The sequence below is a fragment of the Ranitomeya variabilis genome, chromosome 4, assembly GCF_051348905.1.
Source record: "Ranitomeya variabilis isolate aRanVar5 chromosome 4, aRanVar5.hap1, whole genome shotgun sequence".
NCBI lineage: Eukaryota > Metazoa > Chordata > Amphibia > Anura > Dendrobatidae > Ranitomeya > Ranitomeya variabilis.
Genome location: NC_135235.1, coordinates 167,200,890 through 167,222,348, shown reverse-complemented (window position 1 = coordinate 167,222,348; position 21,459 = coordinate 167,200,890). Strand labels below are relative to the sequence as shown.

Genomic DNA, 21,459 nt, shown 5'->3' with positions numbered 1-21,459 from the left:
TAATATCTGCCCTCAGTCACTGGCTTTACCACTCTGGCGGAGAAAATTGCGCGGGAGCCCACGCCAATTTTTTCCGCCATTTAACCCTTTATTTCAGCAGCTACAGCGGCCAAATTTTGCACATACACACTATTAACATTAGTAGTGTGGAATATGCAAAAAAAATGGGGGTATGAGAAGGTTTACTGTATGTAAACCATGTCTCATATCCTGTCGGGTTTGTGCAGGAGAAGGAAAAAGCCGGCAATTGAATTAGTGGCTTTTATGCTATCTAGCGCTGCATTAAATATAAATATACATATATAGGTGTCTCACTGACATGTATATATGTATATATACACATTCTATGTGCATATATCTACTCTATTCTAACCTGTCAGTGTGATTTTACTGTACATGGCGCTGAATTGCCGGCTTTTCAAAGGACACTGGTGCGTAAAAATCGGACAGCAATACGGATGTCATACTGATGTCATACGGATGGTGCGATTAAAAAATCGCATGGCACTCGCATGACACTCGCATGACAATCGCATACGTTCCATCCGTTTTTTCGGTCCAGATTACGGACCGTTTTTTATCTCGCAAGTGGAAAGGGACCCTAAGCCAGCAACTCAGTACAATTGCTTTGTCCCATCTGGCAGTGAAAACATAATGGTGTGCTGTAACAGATGCCAGTTATTGCCAATCCTCTGTGAAATCCTGCTTCCTTCAGATGGAGCTTGCACATGCCCATCTAGCCTGACCTGTTCTGTTTTGATACACATGGCTTCCCACTAGACTCACTTCATCCAGCTGAAATTCTCTATCATTACACAGGCGGTGAGCTTCCTAGCAAGAGAGGTGGTAAAATACTATAAACACTACATATACGAACCATTCTCTGCCAGCATCTGGAGGACCTCGATGATAATTTCCACTCTTTCATGATTTTCTGCCCTCTTCAGCTGCTTTACCAGCTGCTCAACAACCACAGTTTTACTTAAAGCTTCCTTAGCACTTTCTGCAACACACACAGAAAAAGAGACAACAATTAACTCCACAGTTTCCAAAATTTGTAGCGACACGTGTCCAATGTTATGTTATCTTTTAATTTACATTTTATCTTTATTTTGTTTTTGTTTTTTCGATCTTGCATTTTCCATCTATTATAATGATGAGTGGTAAAATTCTTGAAACAAAATCTGTCAGAAGGTTTTTGCTAAATAATCTGAGAGCAGCATAAAATAGGGCAAGAAATTCTGAGTCAGAGATGTTTCACTTACTGGGCTGCTTGGTGTAGTTTTCATGGAATACCCTGTTTTATTTGATCAAGCTGTAGCAGAGTAAGGGTATGTGCACACGCCAGGATTTCTTGCAGAAATTTCCTGAAGAAAACTGGAAATTTTTTTGCGTTTTTTTTCGCGCTTTTTTTAGCATTTTGCAAGCGTAATTAGCTTGCAGAATGCTAAAGTTTTCCAAGCGATCTGTAGCATCGCTTGGAAAACTGATTGACAGGTTGGTCACAATTGTCAAACATACTGTTTGACAAGTGTGACCAACTTTTTATTATAGATGCAGCCTATGCAGCATCAATAGTAAAAGATAGAATGTTAAAAAAAATTAAAAAAATTAAAAAAATGGTTATACTCACCTTCCACAAACAGCCGAGCTCCTCAGCGGCTTCCGTTCCTATAGATGGTGTGTGTGCAGGACCTTCGATGACGTCGCGGTCACGTGACCGTGACGTCATCGCGGTCATGTGACCGCGACGTCATCGCAGGTCCTTCACACACACCATCTATAGGAACGGAAGCGGCAACATGCACCGATGAGAGGCGGGAAGACTCCGGGGGCCATCGAAGGTGAGTATATGACTATTTTTTATTTTAATTCTTTTTTTTTTTTACCAATTATATGGTGCCCAGTCCGTGGAGGAGAGTCTCCTCTCCTCCACCCTGGGTACCAACCGCACATGATCTGCTTACTTCCCGCATGGTGCGCATAGCCCCATGCGGGAAGTAAGCAGATCAATGCATTCCTAGGTGTGCGGAATCCCTGCAATTCCGCAAATTTAATGAACATGTTGCTTTTTTTTCCGCGATGCGATTTTTTCGCGGAAAAAAATGCAACATTTGCACAAGAAATGCAAAATACACTGAAAATAATGGGAGGCATATGTAAGCGTTTTTTTTGCATTTTTTTGCGTTTTTATCACGTTTTTATAGCGAAAAAAACGCAAAAAATACTGAACACATGGCACATGAACACATGACCTAAGAGTTCTGTGATGTGTATAATATACCTTACTGACAGCTTTCTGTCTACACTATGAATTATCACCAAGCTGCTACTCTGTGGTGAGAGCGGTGTTGTCACAACTCTGTTATCAGGTGTTCTGGGATCAGGGGCTAATTCCCTGTCCCTAACGCTAGGGCCACCCTAGCTCACCCTGTTCCTCGAATTACTTCGAATGGTGAAGATGCCAGGGGTCACAAACCTAGCCTTAGTTCGAGAAATCCGCCCTCAGTCTGTACCCTTCCCCCACCCAGGGAAGAGGAGAGTAGTAGTGTACCGTAATACATCAACCAGACTAACAAGGTAATATGAACAGAGATAAAAGAAAAATACCAAATCATACAAATATATTCACACAAACAACAGAGGTAAACACTGGGGAGTGGAGGATGGGGTTAAACCAAAATAGGAGAAGGAGGGGAATTAGCACACATCCAAAATCTAGCAACAGTCTCAGATAAATCCACCAAACACCTTCTCGAACAACAACCACAAACCACCATCTCCTAATCATGCAGCGCATGCTAGTGTGGCACCCCAGGAGTCCGGTTGCCACAATGGCATTGCCTTCCTCACGGGGGAGTGATGTCATGCCTGGAAGTAAGGTGGGATCCCCTTAGCAGGTAACACAAACATACAACACCTTCCTGACTCCAGACCAGAAGGGAGAGCTCTAAACCTGGTTTCAGGGGAACTTCCCTAAAAGTTCTGGTCTGGAGACGGGGTTAGGAAGTGCTGTGCGAGACAGGGAAGGGAGAGGAAGCATGTGAGGGGAAAGACTGGGAGTGGAGCTGTGACTGAGTTCTTCCCAGGATTAATTGCAAAAGGAACCAGACACCGGAGTCCGTGGTTGCACGGGTACTAAAGGTCCAGCAACTAGAACTGGAGGGCAGGAGATTGCAGGTTTGCTGGCCCATCTGACACCTGGAGGCACCACAGCAGGTCAGGAGCCTGGGGCTACCAGTGAGAAGACAGTGCCCATGAAAGGCTCATGCTGTTAACCATATGGGTTAAAAGTAACAGACACTGAGAGGAACTTGTGTAATGCTTCAGGCAGCATGGGGCAGAGAATACAGCGCAAAAGGAAGGCCTCTGAACCCACCTGGCTAGGTGGATTCCAAGTTACTCCCAGGCTGCCCGGACCCCATCAACACCTGTAACTTGTACCCCGGACAGCACCTGCAATTCACCAGTAAAAGGTAAAAGAAATTGCAATCCCTGTATCCTCCAATTATTTCCTGTAACCTCAGTCCTGCACCCCACCATCTATCATCCCTTACCAACTGCACCGGTAGCCATGGGGCCCCGCTCCACCTGTGGGGAGCAGAACCATCCTCGCTGCGTTACCATCTGCCCCAGTGGTTCCTCTAAGCAGCGTCGGCCATCCTGGCCTAACACCGCAGTTGGCATCACAAATTGTCCCCCATAGACTTTATTTTCCATTTCCCTTCATCATTTTTGTTGGACGCCCAGGGCCACGGACCAGGTCACCGCCTCCGTGACCACCCCTTTAAGTACCGCCGGACCTGGCCCGAGTACCCCATGTTCCTAGTGGGTGCTCCACTATCTCTGGCAATGAGTGCTAGCCAGGGCCCAAATTATATTGGAAATGAAAGTGGCTAACAGAGAAGAGCAAAGAGCCTTAATGCAGAAAAGCTTCCAGGAGCGCTTAGCTGAGCACATTAACCCCTGTGCAGCGCCCCAGAGTCCTGGTCGTTGCAGTAATGTCGCTCTGCCACTAAGGGGAGTGATGTTACGTCTGACTGCACTAAAGGAGTTCACCTGATCAGGTAACACTCACACTACACTTCACACTCCGGCCACCAGGGGGAGTGGTTCTATCTAGTAGGCCACTCCTCACACTCTGGTAAAACTGGGGGTTGGACAGGAAGACAGTGAGAAGTAACTAGGAAGAGCTAGAGAGAGGACCTGTCAGGGATGGGATCCTGACAGATTCCTAAGAAAGGACAAAAAGTGGGAAAACGGGAATACAGCAAAGAGGCGATAGGACCAGAAGGAGTCGTGCTGTAAGATCGAGGCAACATCCTTCTGAGGCGCAAACAGTCGGTGGCCGGAACGCCGAGAAAGTAAGAGACTTTAAGCATTACTTCAAACCACGGCAGGACAGTCAATTATAGGTTGGCTGTCTCACTAAAACACCTAAGCAGACAACGGAGGCAGCTGTGGGAGAGGGGCGACTCTAGGGTCCCGGAAGAACTCCAAGCCTACCCCGTCATACGGGTACGTCCTAACCATATCATCTGGGGGACGGAGAGAGCGAACATCAGAGACAGACAGAATCAGTTGTGAGGACTATCCTGGGGAGCTCAGCAAGGAAGGACTACAACACACAGGCGCTAGAAGGTAGACACTGATTCCCACCTGCAAAGGGGAACTCCGGATGTGCCGTTGGACTGGCCGGTCTCAGCCAGCCCTGTTAACAGTGCTCTGGATTGGGTACCTCTAAACCTTCAGTAAAAAGGTAAAGAGACTGCAACCTGGTGTCCTCGTTATTTACTGCGACCTGCACCGCACCACCACAACATCATCATCCCCTCCACCTTCATTGTACGCCCCTCAGCAGGGTCACGGACCGGGTCTAGCCACCGTGACAACCCCAGAACAGAGACTCAGAGGCCCGGTACCGGGTACCCCTCGGCCCTGCGACAGTGGGGGCGCTACACCTGCACCTCCAAATGAAACCTGCACCGTTTAATATGAAGGTGAAGTGCTTCTAAATAGTGCAGGAGTAGGAGAAATCAGATGCTGCGGTTTTCTGGTATGTCTCTGTCACGGTAAACCCGTGACAGGTGTTAAATAGATTTGCCTGACTGGTCTGTACATGAGATGTAGTCCAGTAGTGATAATCTTCTGCTGATAAAACACTGTTTGCACTGAAAATACAATACACAGCCTAATATGCGACACATCCCTGGAATCAAGGTCTATGCCCCATATTATGTCAGATTAAATAGCAAAAACCTGCTGAAAAGTTCCCTTTAAACATGTTCATTCTATTTTTGACACTCAGACAAAGAAGTTCAAGCAGAGATGGATCAAAGTCTTCGGAGACCAGTAGGAAAAAAACATATGACGACCCCCTCACTTTTTGGTAAAGAGAAATTTAGGGAAATTTGGCTATAGGTAAAATGTGGCAAATGGCAAAGCAGCCACAACAATTACACTGGTCTACAAAAAAAAAAAAATAATAATAATTTTTCTGGCATGGACTTTAAGAACAGTTTTAGACTAATTTGAGGGTACTGAATTCAAATCTGATCTTATAATTTCTCTATCACATCACGTTTTTGCGCTACAGGTATATAGCCCATTTTCATGAATTCCATGATAAATATAAGTAGTGTATGAAAAGTGCCGGTTTATACGGTTCACTAAGGTAAATTTAGTTTTCATTTAGTCTCCCAATAAATGTGAGAATATCTTTGTTTTCTTTGAACATGCATAATTCCCATTTGTTATGATAACACCCTTGTTTTCTGTGCTACTGGACAGTAGAGCTACAGCAGAGCATTGGGTGAAAACTGAATGGCCTCAGCGACAGAGTTTGGCATCTGGCGATAAGAATGTCATCCATGATCCTGTAGTGGATAGAAAGGACATTGTCTTTCCTCCCTTACACATAAAACTTGGATTGATGAAGCAGTTCATCAAAGCTCTCAATCACAGTGGAGAATGCTTTAAATATATATGTTCAACTTTTCCTGGTCTTAGTGAAGAGAAGAAAAAGGCTGGAATATTTGATGGACCTCAGATAAGAACACTTATGAGAGACCCAAATTTTATCTCATCAATGAATGAGACAGAAGAAAGAGCTTGGAATGCATTTTGTAATGTGGTGTAATGTGGTGCAGAATTTTCTAGGGAATAAGAAAGCAGACAACTATGAAGAGATTGTGGAAGAGCTACTAATGAGTCTGCGAAATCTTGGATGTAGAATGAGTATCAAGATTCACTATTTACACAGCCATTTGGACTTTTTTCAAGGCCGGTGGGACTCACATATGATGGCTGACTATTGCTGAAGCTCGATGAGAGACAACCCAGAAGCTGTACATCACAGATCAGCCAAGAAAAGAAAGTTCAAATAACTGCCATTTGTCATTCATCTGTGTGCCATATATATGTGTTTTATATTTTGTAGTTTAATTCTGTAAGTATATTTGATTTGCTGTACATACACTTTGTAATCTTTGTTATTCCTTGATTAAAAATATACAAAATGGAGTATCGAAAATCATGTGTTTTTATCATAAAATATTAGATAGGAGTAATTTTCATCAAAAATTGAAAATATCTCGAAATCCTGATGTGATAGCCAAAAACGGAGTTCATATTCGTAATCAATAGCCAAAATTGACTTAAAATATGTTTTAATACCTTAATACCTTTTGCCAGAAAAATTGCGTTGACCAGTGTTATCAATAAGCAATGTTTAGTCTAGAAATGCAATGCAGTGTGAGAATACTGCTGTATTCTGTTTTAGAAGAGCTGCATAATCTCATTTTCTCATTTTATCATGAAGGCAATTTTATTTGTTAGCTCATAGAGATGTCTAAAATTCAATGTCCCCTTCACAAAAAATGATAGATGGCCTCTTACATGCAATAATTAAAGTAATGTCCCCAACAATAGAGCTCGGATTATCCGGTATGCTGTCAGCCTCACTGTTACTGAAGAACCGGTCATTGTAATCAAAGTAACGCTTTACACCATCTCACCGTACAAAAAATCCTAAGCCCCAGGAAATGAGAGGCAGCACTTTGTAATTAGCAAGAACAACGCTGCAAAATGTTTTTATACGGAAATTAGAAGCTAAACCTTTTTATCAAAGACCTTTGTAATATTCTGCCTTTTTTGCATGAATGCTGTTGCTGTAGGGTTATCAAGTTGATTAGTAAGTACATTGCTCTGTACAAATATATAATAACCTTATCAAAACTGTATTAGTATATGTAATTATGCCAGAAAGTTCTCGTAATGCACGTACCCTGCGTATAGCTCGTACTTTGCATTCTGCAGCCATTGGGGAAGTTAAGGAACAAAAAAGGTTTTCTAAGGACAGAATCATTTGTTTTTTTGTAAATGTGGCATTTCCCCAAAGAAGCTGATAACAGGACGATGACATTCTCCGGAGCACCAAGGGCGTTTCATCCACACAGCATTTTATTTCTATAGTGCCAACATATTCCACAGCACTTTACATTTTAGAGGGGACTTGTAAAGACAATATAAGACATTACAGAATAACACATGACACAAACACCAAAAGGAGTGAGGGCCGTGCTGCTCGCAAGCTTACAATCTATGAAGAAATAGAGAAGACACGAACTGGTAAAAAAGGTTATAGTGTGTGGTCCAGCCATCAATCTAATAATTAAGGTATTCACATAATGATTCATGAACCGGTCACCAACAGTACAAGTACGGACACAGAGGGCTATTAAGGGCATGAAGTGTGTGAACAGGAGAGGAAGAGGAGCCAGGAAATATTGCAGTGAAGGAGCCGGCACAGAGGTAGGAGGAGACCCAGGAGAGAGCCGTATCTTTCAGACCTATAGTGTGGAGCATAGTGAGGAGGATCTGGGGATCCACAGTGCTGCAGAGAGATCCAGGAGAATCCGCAGGGAGTAGTGGCCATTAGATTTAGCTGTTAGTAGATCATTAGAGACTTTAGTGAGGGCAGTTTCAGTAGAGTGTAAGGAGCGGAAATCAGATTGTAAAGGGTCAAGAAGAGAGTGATCTGAGAGATAGCGGATGATGATGGTGTTGAAAAAGAGCAGTTTATTAATTATGTCTTGTATCTGATAAAGGAGTTTTCAACTCTGAAATGCGTAGATTAATAAAACTGCTCTTTTTTTCATCACCATCGCCTTTTGATATCCTATTCACTAGCAGCTCAGCAGATTTATCTGCATATATTTCTTTGTACTATTGCATTTACTGTGGGTTTCATTCCAGCATATGGAACAACAGCTGCTGGTAGCTATACTTACATAGATGTTGTGCCGGACACAACCCAGCAGTACCATAGCGTCTACAACATTTGTTGCCCAGGTCCTGCCCCATTCTGCGTTATTCCCCAGTTTTAGTTTATACTACATCATCCACTGCTGATTTTAGATTGGGAGGCAAAAACCTGGTGACGGATTCCCTTTAATTCTTCTTCACACAATGGTCCTATGGGTTAATTTTGAGTTGCACTAAACAATAATATATCTTTGAATCCATACTGTGGCTCAGGTGAGGGCATGAGGAATATCACTTTTTCTGACTAGAATTTTTTTTAGTATACTACATTTTTCAACTGTTTTATCCGTATGTCTCTCTGCCTCCATTACTTTCCGTCTTCTGCCCCTCTCGTCTCCATAAACTTCCAATAATAGTAATCTGATCCCTCAGTGAGCTGCAAAATCTGTCCCCACTTAATAGTATCTGAGCAGCGAAACCACAATACTGTTATTTGGTAAAAGTAGTATTTTATTAAATTGTATTACAAAATGTTTATCCTCATTTCTACTACTGATGTATAAAAAAAATCAAAACAGCAGTTAATCTTTCATGTGTCCCTTTTTCCTTTCCATTGAGTTCTAGAGAAAATAAGATTGGTAAGAGATTATATACTTAAATGTTACCGGCTGAGAGAGGTTACTAACCTAGATCCGCAAGATTGGACAAGGCCAAGAGACCCACACGCACCAACGTATCATTATCTGGGTAATCAGTTAATATCCTGACCAAGGAAGGCATGACATCAAGTTCAACCAGCCGCTCCTGTAGCTCATCTGAAAGGAAAAAGAAATGAGATAACAGGTGAGTGCTATGACTGCAACGTTAAAGGTCGGCACACAACAGGACCATCGATGGAAGCTTACTCTGGATTGTTTTATTCTATACTTTTACTATATTACTGTAATTTGTTTTGACCATGGAAAGTTTTCCACTGAAGGTGTCTCAAAGCTCTCATGTATGAAGGAAGGCTGTCAGAACCATATATATTTACTCCCAAGAAGACTTATATTATATCTATATAATGATATGATATCATCATATAAATATGTAAATGGCCACTATAGAACCAATACTATACCTTATCATACACATTAAGCTGATGGCTGAACCTGTCCACATTGTCAGATTCAGCCGAAGTTAGTCTAACGTGTATTTTGGCTTTATCTACAGAAAACAGTAAGTGGCCATAAGAATAATCAGAGTTAACAGCAGATTAAACCAGAAGTCAAAGATTAGTGCTTCTCACCCAGTATACTCCTTGGGTTTTCGCCATGTAATGGCTTCAACACGTTGGAGGAAATTATAAGAACTATTGCCTCATGTAGTGGCATTGGAATAAAGTGCGCCAAATTTGTTAAGAGGCGCATGCCAGAAGTAAAATCTACGTTCATCATAGTAAATTTGCAGTGCACGCCTCCTTCTGCTAAGCCTTAGCCGCTTTTAGACAAGTGAAGCAGCTTGTACAAAAAACCATACTGTTGAACTATTATCACTCATTCCAAATTCTTTAATAGAGAGTTGATAAAATCCCCCCATTCTGTCTGATATATTTCAACATTTTTATTCCATGTATTCCATTTTTTCATTTTAATTCAAAGGTTTACAAAATAAAATGAAAGCATAATGCATACAAGATAGTTTATGTACAAGTTATGCATTAGTCCTCATATTACCAATGAACATTCTGGACATTTTATAAAAGAGACTTTCAGTCCATAATTCATCCACTTACTATTATCGTAACAGATGCGACCAATGGCTCTCCCGACGTGCAAAAGCAACTCCTGATCTGAACTCTGCAGCAAAGGCACCAAGGCCAACACCAAGCCAGCATCGATACAGGGCTTTCTCGTTTCCTCTATTTGGAGAAAATGTGTGCAATGTAATATTAATAAAGAAAGGGAAAAAATACAATAACATTCTACAAAGGTACTGATCTCAATAAACAGAGATCCTGACCATGGCTTAAAGTGTTGGCATCCTTGAAGTTGTTCCAGAAAATGAAGCATTTGTCCCTGAAAATTATTGCAATTACACATGTTTTCTTATACACATGTTCATTTCTTTTGTGCGCATTGGAACAACACAGAAAAAGAGAAAAAAAGTAAATTGTACATTATTTCACACAAAACCCCCAAAATGGGAAGGACAAAAGTTTTGCCACCTTTCCAAACTTGTGGGTAAACAACTTTGTTTTAAGCATGCTTTTCAAACTCATCTGTGGCATGTAACGAGTGTGGGAAATATGAAAATCACCTGAAGCCGAATAAAAAGAGGAGAAGTTGAGTAAATCTTTGCATTGTATGTGCCACACTAAGCATGGAGAACAGAAAGGGAAGAAAACTGTCTGAGGACTTGAGAACAAAAATTGTTGAAAAATATCAACAATCTCAAGGTTACAAGTATATCTCCATACAGGAAGATACATATCTTGGTTCCGTGTTAGCCAGTAGATAGAAAAATATTTAGAACTGAGAGTCCTCAGTGGTTGATACCTTTTAATGGCTAACTGAAAAGATGGTAACAAATTACAAGCTTTCAAGACTACTCAGGCCTCTCCATCAGGCATAGACTAATACAACATCTGAAGAATCACATATTTATACACAACACAGCACAGAACTGTCATTATGGGAGAGTGATAAACAGTTGTGTCCATAAATATTGGAACAGTTCCTAGATAAGGAGTGAATGTTTTGTTGTCCTTTGGGGTCTGGTTCTGTGTTATGATGCCCCTTAAGGTCTGAAGTGCAAATTCCTTAATTGATGTAAAAAGACATAAATCCATGTGACACATTCATTCCTGCACTAAGTGTGTCAAAGGTTGTCATAAGTTTATGCTCCCAGATTCTCCTGTCTCTCTGAGATTTGAAGTTACCTTTCAATACAAGTATTTTCAGGTCCATGGTGCTATGATCAGGCATACAAAAATGTTTGGCCACAGGTAGATCCATTCTTTTTTCTCTTATTGTGTGGCGGTGGGAATGTATCCTTGTTCTCAGTTTCTGCCCTGTCTCCCCTACATACAGACCCCCAGTTGGACATTTAGTACAAATAATTAGGTACATCACATTAGATGTGATGCAGCTGAAGGTACCTGGGATCTTGTAGTCCTGATGTGAATTGAGGATCTTTATCTTGTCCGTGGTCATTATAAATGGACAGGTTTTACATTTTTTCTGGTTGCAAGGAAAGGTTCCTACAGCTGTTGGAGAGGACAGAAAGCTTCTGACAATGAGGTTTCTTAGATTTGGGGCATACATTTTTCCAGACCCCCCACTACTGTGTTTTAGGCAGCCACAAATCTAAGAAGCATCATTGTCAGAAGCTCCCTGTCCTCTCTAACAGCTGCAGGAACCTTTCCTTGCAACCAGAAAAAATGTAAAACCTGTCCATTTATAATGACCACGGACAAGATAAAGATCCCCAATTCAAATCAGGACTTCAAATCTCAGAGAGACAGAAGAACCTTGGAGTATAAATTTATGACAACCTTTGATACACTTAGTGCAGGAATGATTGTGTCACATGGATTTATGTCTTTTTACATCAATTAAGGAATTTGCACTTCAGACCTTATGGGGCATCATATCACAGAACCAGACCCCAATCAGAGGACAACAAAACATTCACTCCTTATCTAGGAACTGTCCCAATATTTATGCACACAACTATTTATCACTCTCCCATAATTACAGTTCTGTGCTGTGTTGTGTATAAATATGTGATTCTTCAGATGTTGTATTAGTCTATGCCTGATGAAGAGGCCTGAGTAGTCTCGAAAGCTTGCAATTTGTTACCATCATTTTCAGTTAGCCATTAAAAGGTATCAACCACTGAGGACCCTCAATTCTAAATATTTTTCTAAGTCCATCCCCAGAGATCTTGAAGTACCTTTGTCCACAGTGTGCAACATACTCAAGAAGTTTAAAACCCATGGCACTCTAGCTAATCTTCCTGGAAGTGGGCGGCAGAGACAAATTGATGAAAAGTTGCAATGCAGGATAGTCCAAATGGTGGATAAGCAGCCCCAATCAAGTTCCAAAGAAATTCAAGCTGTCCTTTCCTATCGCCACGACAGCACCCACTGCGAGAGAGGGGATCCACCCACCATCAAGACAGGAACCTACAGGTTAAAAAGGGGCGGTCCCCCTCGCCTCTCCAGTTTGGGTTCCTGTCCTGCATGGGAGCCTGCAGGTTGAAGAAAACTCATCCAGGTCCATCAAGCCTCTGCGCGGTCTCTGCGGGAACGGCAGAGATGGGGGCACTGGAAGCAGCGTCGGGTGTGTACTGCTCGCAGACCCCCCTCGTCTGGACATATGCGATCCCACCCTCGGTCGCGTGAGCGCGGCACTACTCAGGCGCTCATCCCAGGAAGATAAGCGCTTGTGACCCGGAAGTTGTTGCAGTACTTCCGGGGGAGGCAGCATTTTCTTAAAACAGAGCAGCAGCAGGTGAGCAGTGTGCGGCGAGATGTCCTCTGTGGGGGACGCAGAGCACCTTCAGGCGGAGGTGCCCGAGCAGCACAGAAAGAGCGGTAGTAGCTGTTCAAGGAGCAGCAGCGCTGTGGTACGGGGGCGGCAGAGTTCAAACACCCTGGCGTCATGTGGCAATTCACCTCCTCCAGAACTCCTTTGATCAGTACCCTCATCAGCATCCCCTAACAGACCATTTTCGAATTCCGGCTATTCTGGAATTCTTGCAGACAGGCCGAGAATTGGGTTTGGCAGTTAATACTCTTAGGGTTCAAGTGTCAGCTTTAGGAGCCCTATAAAACAGCAATGTAGCAGGAAATAGATGGATTTCTAGGTTTATTAACCCCTTTCTGACCTCGGACAGGATTGTACGTCCGAGGTCAGAAGCCCCGCTTTGATGCGGGCTCCGGCGGTGAGCAAGCATCAAAGCCGGGACATGTCAGCTGTTTTGAACAGCTGACATGTGCCCGGAATAGGCACGGGCAGAATCGCGATCTGCCCGCGCCTATTAACTAGTTAAATGCCGCTGTCAAACGCAGAAATGAGCACATCGCCGACCCCCGTCACATGATCGGAGGTTGGCGATGCTTCTCCATTGTAACCATAGAGGTCCTTGAGACCTCTATGGTTACTGATCGCCGGTACCTGTGAGCGCCACCCTGTGGTCGGCGCTCACAGCACACCTGCAATTCTGCTGCATAGCAGAGAACATCAGATCGCTGCTATGTAGCAGAGGCGATCGTGTTGTGCCAGCTTCTAGCCTCCTATGGAAGCATGGCAAAAGTAAAAAAAAAAAAGTAAAAAAAAATGTGAAAAAAATAAAAAAATATAAAAGTTTAAATCACCCCCCTTTCGCCCCAATCAAAATAAATAAATAAAAAAAAAATCAAATCTACACATATTTGGTATCGCCGAGTTCAGAATCGCCCGATCTATCAATAAAAAAAAGCATTAACCTGATAAACAGCGTAGCGAGAAAAAAATTGGAAACGCCAGAATTACGTTTTTTTGGTCGCCGTGACATTGCATTAAAATGCAATAACGGGCGATCAAAAGAACATATCTGCACTGAAATGGTATCATTAAAAATGCAAGCTAGGCATGCAAAAAATAAGCCCTCAACCGACCCAAGATCATGAAAAATAGAAACGCTACGGATATCGGAAAATGGCACAATTTTTTTTTTTTTTCTAGCAAAGTTTGGAATTTTTTTTCACCACTTAGATAAAAAAGAACCTAGTCATGTTAGGTGTCTATGAACTCGTACTGACCTGGAGAATCATATTGGCAGGTTAGTTTTAGCATTTAGTGAACCTAGCAAAAAAACAAACAAAAAACCAGTGTGAGATTGCACTTTTTTTGCAATTTCAACGCACTTGGAATTTTTTTCCCGTTTTCTAGTACACGACATGCTAAAACCAATGATGTCGTTCAAAAGTACAACTCATCCCGCAAAAAATAAGCCCTCACATGGCCATATGGACTGAGAAATAAAAAAGTTATGGCTCTGGGAAGGAGGAGAGCGAAAAACGAACACGGAAAAATGGAAAATCCCAAGGTCATGTAGGGGTTAAAGCTACTGAGCGGAGTAACCCAGTTCATATTGCTAGATTGCCGCCATGGGATCTAAACTTGATGTTAGATGCATTAACATAACCCCCTTTCGAACCTTTAGATTCTGCCTCAATTAAGATTCTAACCCTAAAGACAGCTCTTCTGTTAGCCTTAACTTCTGCTAGACGGGTTAGTGATATCCAAGCGTTTTCAGTGGATCCTCCCTATCTAATGGTCTTTCAGGATAAAATTGTTTTGAAATCAGGCCCAGCATACTTACCAAAGTTAGCTTCAAGGTTTCATAGTCAGGAGATATATTTACAATCCTTTTACGATAATCCAGTCACAGCAGAAGAGCAGAAATGTCATACTCTAGATGTTAAAAGAGTAGTGTTAGAGTATTTAAATAGGAGACAAAGCTGGAGGCAGAGTAGGGCTCTGTTTGTTTCTTTCCAGAGTCAAAAGAAAGGCTCGAGTGTCACAAAAGGTTCTATCGCCAGATGGATCAGGGATGCAATGTGTCTTGCCTATTCCGCCAAAGGGGAAACACCACCAAAAGGCATCAAGGCCCACTCCACTAGAGCTATGGCCTCATCCTGAGCAGAGAAGGCGGATGTTTCCATTGATATGATATGTAAGGCAGCAACTTGGTCATCTCCTTTTTTAAACACTATCGCCTTGATCTATCAGCCAATTCCAGCCTAGACTTTAGGCGTTCAGTACTTAGTGCTGTAGTCCCTCCCAGATAAATAGTCTCTGAAAGTCTCTCGTAGTGGGTGCTGTCGTGGTGATAGGAAAACTGGTTGTTACTTACCGGTAATAGGATCTTACAGAGTCCACGACAGCACCCGCACATTCCCCCCCGTAGTTATTCACTAGTTTCCTGCACTCTTTGGAAGGTGTGCTGTTTAGTTTTCACTCTATAGAGTGTTGTGATCTGGTGGCCTAGGAGCAGCATGGACGAGCTCTGGAGTAGGTGGCCTCTATACTGACCGCAGACCCTGAACTTAACACCGCAACTATAAATATATATATATAGACTGAAAACAGAATTTAGCAAAGGAGGCCACGCTACCTAGAAAGAAAAGACAGGACGGAGTACTGTGCGGTCAGTATTAAAATATTACAAAAATCCACCACAGAGAATACAAAAATCTCCACACCTAACTAAAGGCATGGAGGGTAACTCTGCGACTCCAGAGCTTCCAGCTTGGCTGAATAAATCCTTACACAGACAAAGCTGGACAAGAAAAAACATAGCAATTCACTGAACTATAAAGTCCACCGCATGTGGACTGCAAAAAAAAAGCCAGGACTTATCTTTGATGATTTGGACAATCCAGCAGGAGAAACCAAGCAGAGATGTGAATCCTCCAGAAAAACAATGGACAACTGGCACTCACTAAAGGGTGAAGCCAGACTAAATAGCCCCGTCCAAAGTGGAAGCACCTGATGACTGCTGTGAAGGACAAACAGCAGCACTACCACTTATAACCACTGGAGGGAGCCCAAGAGCAGAACCCACAACAGAATTCACAACAATAGAGGTGATGGTATTTAGTGTTGTTTAAGGAATAATGATCATGTACTAATTCATTGGCGGTATCCCTTGTACTCTGGATCAAACTGGAGAGGTGAGGGGACCGCCTCTTTTTAACCTGTAGGTTCCTGTCCTGATGGTGGGTGGATGCCCTCTCTCGTAGTGGGTGCTGCCGTGGACTCGGTAAAATCCTATTACCGGTAAGTAACAACCGGTTTCAAGCTCAGGGTGTATCACTGTCAGCACGAACTACCCATCAACATTTGAATGAGATGAAATGCCATGGCAAGAGACTCAGGAGGACCCTGCTGTTGGCACAGAGAAATGAAAAAGATAGACTGCCGTCTTCCAAAATGTAGGCGAGTAAGCCAAAATTTTTCTGGGAAAGTGTTTTGTGGACAGATGAGACCAAGAAATAGCATTTTGGTAAAGTACATAATTCTACTTTTTACTGAAAATGGAATGAATCCTACAAAGAAAAGAACACAGTACCTACAGTCAAATATGGTGGTGGTTCAAAGATGTTTTTTTTTTGTTGCCTCCGTCACTGGGTGCCTTGGCTGTGTGCATGGCATAATGAAGTCTGAAGATTACCAAAAGGATTTTGGGTCACAATGTAGTTCCCAGTGTCAAAAAGGTGGGTTTGCATCCTAGGTCATGGGTTCCTCCAGCAGGACAATAACCCAAACATACTTCAAAAAGCACCCAGAAATGGATGGAAACAAAGCGCTGGAGCGTTCTGAAGTGGCCAGCAATAATGCCGGATGAGAGACCTGCAAAAGAAGTGTGGTTAAAAATTCCACTTGAGAGGTGTAAGAGCTTGTTGATAGTTCTAGGAAGCGTTTGATTACACTTATTTATTCCAAAGGGTGTAAAATTAAAATTAAGTTGAGGGTGCCAACAATTTTGTCTGGACCATTTTTGGGGTTTTGTGTGAAATAATGTACAATTTACCTTTTTTCTCTGTATTTTAGTGTTGTTCCAACACTCACAAAGAAAATAAACATGTGTATAACAATACACGTGTAACTGCAATAACTTTCTGGGAGAAAATCTTCATTCTCTGGAACAATTTCAAGGGTGCCAACACTTTCAGCCATGGCTATACATACATTTTCCCCTTGAGAAAGCACATCTGCGAAACGCGCGTCGGAGCATTCTGTGGCATCACAGACAGAGGCTTACAGAGACATGGATAAGATCAATTTATGAATTACTGCTCCATTTGTTTTGTTTTTTTTCCCCTGACCTGGTGGAGCCTTACTATGATAATTTAACTGTGTTGCAGCCTGAATTTTGGTCTGTTCCACTACATGTATGGATTTGTTTCTCTATTTTTTCTATACCTCATGCATGTCTCGTGGTACACACGGTTCATTTTAGCTTTATATGTGTATGTTGATATTTCTAATAAAGATTGATGTTTTTTTATTAATTATTTATCTAAGTGGTGTTTTTTAGATAATTTTTTATCTGCCAAACCTCATGGCCATATGCCACACAAAATTCCTGTGGCTCCTGTTCACTGTGAGTGGGCGAATGTTAGCCACATGGCCCACTGTACATGTGCTATCACCCTAAGCAGCCATGTTATTAGCAGGTACAGCTATGCAGTACTAATGAGATACTGTCTTTTTAGTTGAAGATGTATCCTTATACAGCTGTCTGGGAACTATGTAAAGTTTAAATCACTTTTAGTGCTGTAAGCGAGATAAAACTAACACTAGAACCAAGTAATCTAGGAAATGAATTGGGAGGCAGAGGTAGCAGTCACACTTGGGTCATGGTACCTGAGCTAGCCTGAAGCCCCTTTGTCACTAAAAAAAGACAACACTATTTTTAATGACCACTATGATATTTTATTATACATATTATATCCTACAAACTGCTTTAGGTCAACTTCAAAAACAACATTTGGTTTAAGAGGCCTTAGCAATCAATACATTTTCTTATTGGTCAGTCATTTAAAGCTCTGTCACCCACTCCATTCTAAGCCTCAGTGTCAGATTCTGCCATATTTGCCAGAAAAAATATCGCAAAGTTAGTACCATGTTCTCTAGTGACATGATAAACAGTATATCAAAATCTGACAGGTCACTATGTAAATCACTGAGGTACATTACTGGTTGTTATGTGATGGTTCTACCACATTGTCATTTTTGTTTTTCTGTTCCATTGTAGGAACAGAAAACAGATAATGGTAAAGCAGATGGTACCCAGCCTTGATGTAGTTTTCAGAAAGTTTTTGGGGACCATTGTCTGAAGCATTCACGCTTCCTTTTGTTTTCTAACCTATCTTGTGCAAATGGCTCAACCTGACATTGTCACAGAAGGGCAAATGTGGCTTGGAGAATATGCTAGTTCTGTCTTAAAGTCCCTTAAATGGGTGATCCGAAATCCAAATGATTTTTCATCCTTAGGCTAGGTTCACATTACATTTTTGGCGTCCGTTAGACGGACTACATTATACCGCGGCATAACACAGTGTAACGTAGTCCGTTAATGCCACGCATTGCTAGCGCACGCCCACAATGGGCATGCGCTAGAGATGTGCCGTCATTGAGTGATGGACCCTGGGACACGGGCTGCAGCATTTCCGGGTCCGTCACTGCTAGCGCAGATAGAGCATCTGCTAGCTCTATCTGCGCTAGCGCGACGACATATCGGCACTTGCGTTAACAGCAGCCCGTTAACGCATGTGTTGAACAGGCTGCTGTTAACGCAATGTGAACCTAGCCTTAGTCCCTATCTATTTGATGCAATACAGGTGCTCCTCACAAAATTAGAATATCATCAAAAAGTTAATTTATTTCAGTTCTTCAATATAAAAAGTGAAACTCATATATTATATTAAGTCGTTACAAACAGAGTGATCTATTTCAAATGTTTATTTCTGTTAATGTTGATGATTATGGCTTACAGCCAATGAAAGCCCAAAAGTCATTATCTCAGTAAATTAGAATAATTAACAATAACACCTGCAAAGGCTTCCTAAGCATTTTAAAAGGTCCCTTAGTCTGTTTCAGTAAGCTCCACAATCATGGGGAAGACTGCTGACTTGACAGATGTCCAGAAGGCAGTCACTGACACACTCCACAAGGAGGGTAAGCCACAAAAGGTCATTGCTAAAGAAGCTGGCTGTTCACAGAGTGCTGTACCCAAGCATATTAATGGAAAGTTGAGTAGAAGGAAAACGTGTGGCAGAAAAACATGCACAAGCAACCGAGATAACCACAGCCTTGAAAGGATTGTTAAGAAAAGGCCATTCAAAAATGTGGGGAAGTTCACAAGGAGTGGACTGCTGCTGGAGTCATTGCTTCAAGAGACACCACTCACAGACATATCCAGGACATGAGCTACAAGTGTCACATTCCTTGTGTCAAGCCACTCATGACCAATAGACAATGCCAGAAGCGTCTTACCTGGGCCAAGGATTAAGAATATTAATTTAATATTGAGAGTTTTCCATATACTGTGAATTTTCTATAGGTGAGATGGTGCTATGATAAAGCTCACACTGTAGTTTAACAGTCAAAGTAATTGTTCAATCAGCGGCCGTCATTACCATTCTTTGCCAGCTCAGCAAGAACATGTGCAACCTTCTCTGCACAATTTGGACTGCTTTTAAGTATTTTGCCCAGCTTTGGTAACACATCGTAGTCTGTAAGCAGCTTAGCTGATGTCTGCACTGTGGAGAGATATAAAACAGAGCATGATTATATTATTTTCTCATTCTTATGTAAGGTTTGAATGACTCCCCCTGGTTTTAACTGTTGGTGATTTGTGTAGTCTTGCATTTTTATTCTTGTTTCAAAAATCTTGTTTTTGCTGATTATACTGTGTGTTGTAAACTTGTTAATATGAGTGATGATGATCGAAAGTTTCGGCTATAATGCTATATTGGCTGGTTTTGAATAATGTAAAGTCGATATGAGGTGTCGTTGGAAAATATAATCACCACGCATGTATGGTTATACACTTCTCAACATTGAGATTGTAACACCAAGAAGGAAAATTTGTGAAATCACGGGATTGCTAGAAGTAGACATGTTACTGATATGCAAATGATGAAAAAATGGAGAGAACATTTTCAAAATATTTTGATTTATTCAGCATATGAGGTTATTAATGGTTATCTGAGGATGGTTCTGCCACGCTGAATGCTATGAGCACACAAATCACCAAGATCTGCTGCTGGTATCTTGGTTTCTAATTGCTGCTCATTGACGTCCAAATGTTGCTTGATAGAAAACAAGGCAAGAGATGCTGTGGGCCATGGTAGCACTTTTATGCCACGCAGGATGCTCACAGTAGGACCTGTGTTGCATTGTTGAAAAAACGGACACTTTGAAGAAATGGATGTACCTCTAATTTAACGATCGATCCATTCTGTTCTGCAAGTAAAATTAATAATAATAAAAATAATAATAATAATAATAATAATCTTTATTTTTTTTTATATAGTGCTAACACATTCCGCAGTGCTTTACAATTTGCACACATCATCATCACTGTCTCCGATGGGGTTCACAATCTAAATTCCCTATCAGTAGTATGTCTTTAGAATGTGGGAGGAAACCGGAGTAAACCCACAAAAACACGGGGAGAACATGCAAACTTCTTGCAGATGTTATCCTTGGTGGGATTTGGACCCAGGACTCCAGCGCTGCAAGGCTGCAGTGCTCACCACTGAGCTGTCACATACCAAGTCTAAGGTATCAAACATTGTCTACACAAACCATCAAAGGCATTTATGTGACATTTGACTACCAACCAGACGTCCACTGCTTTCAAGACCTATGATGTTGCAGAGCTAGGCAGCAACAGAGGCTGGAATGGAGGTACAGTATATGCTCTTTAGCGATGAGTCTCCCTTGGATGCAAAAATAGCTGTCTTGAGACCACATAGGCAATCCCATGAACAGGTCTTCACAAGGGAACATCACACCAGTCCTACTTCTAGGGTTATGGTGTAACATAATATATAGTAGCCGGACCCCTCTAGTCTTCATTTCAGGTAGACTGGCACCTTGGCGTTACATTGATTTTGGGTTTCTCTAAAGTGGCCCGGAAGTGATTTTTCAACACAACACCACCGGACTGCATGTTGCTTGTGTTACTGTGAGCAGTCTGTGTGACATAATTGTGCCACCATCGCCTACAGCATCTCTGGTTTTGTCTCCCATCAAGCACATCTTGAACATCATTGGTTGGAAATTGCAAAGGGAGCTGCCAGCAGCATTTCTTGATCATTTATGTGCCCAGGTGCATTCAGCATGGCAGGACATTCATCAGACAAACATTCAGTGTGTTCACTGAAACATGCAGATTTACCGCATCCAATACATTCTATTGGTGAAAATTGACATGTCTTGAAGTTGAGAGACGTGCCGCATGTTAGCAAGTGATTAACAGGTGACTATGGACGCATAGAGGACATGAGATTTCTAGAAAATCCCATCCACAATGCTGCCACAGCTGGCCGCTGCGGGTTTGGTGCTGCATAAATACTCAATGTGTGAGAGAGGTTCACTCTTGACGATTACAGACGACGGCATATTACTTGTGAAGAATGTTGCATAT

The 21,459-nt window shown here is 42.0% G+C and overlaps 1 protein-coding gene across 3 annotated transcripts in view; it reads right to left on the bottom strand.

Moving 5' to 3' along the window:
- Positions 1–21,459, bottom strand: part of LOC143770095 (rap1 GTPase-GDP dissociation stimulator 1-A-like) — a 405,235-nt gene that overhangs the window by 128,101 nt on the left and 255,675 nt on the right. For all 3 annotated transcript variants that reach the window (XM_077259356.1, XM_077259358.1, XM_077259357.1), the window contains exons 3-6: positions 19,442–19,564; positions 10,040–10,165; positions 8,952–9,080; positions 878–1,003 (exon numbers count right to left, since the gene is read on the bottom strand). In XM_077259356.1, the coding sequence (XP_077115471.1) occupies positions 878–1,003; positions 8,952–9,080; positions 10,040–10,165; positions 19,442–19,564 (504 nt within the window). The remainder of the gene's footprint in view (positions 1–877; positions 1,004–8,951; positions 9,081–10,039; positions 10,166–19,441; positions 19,565–21,459) is intronic.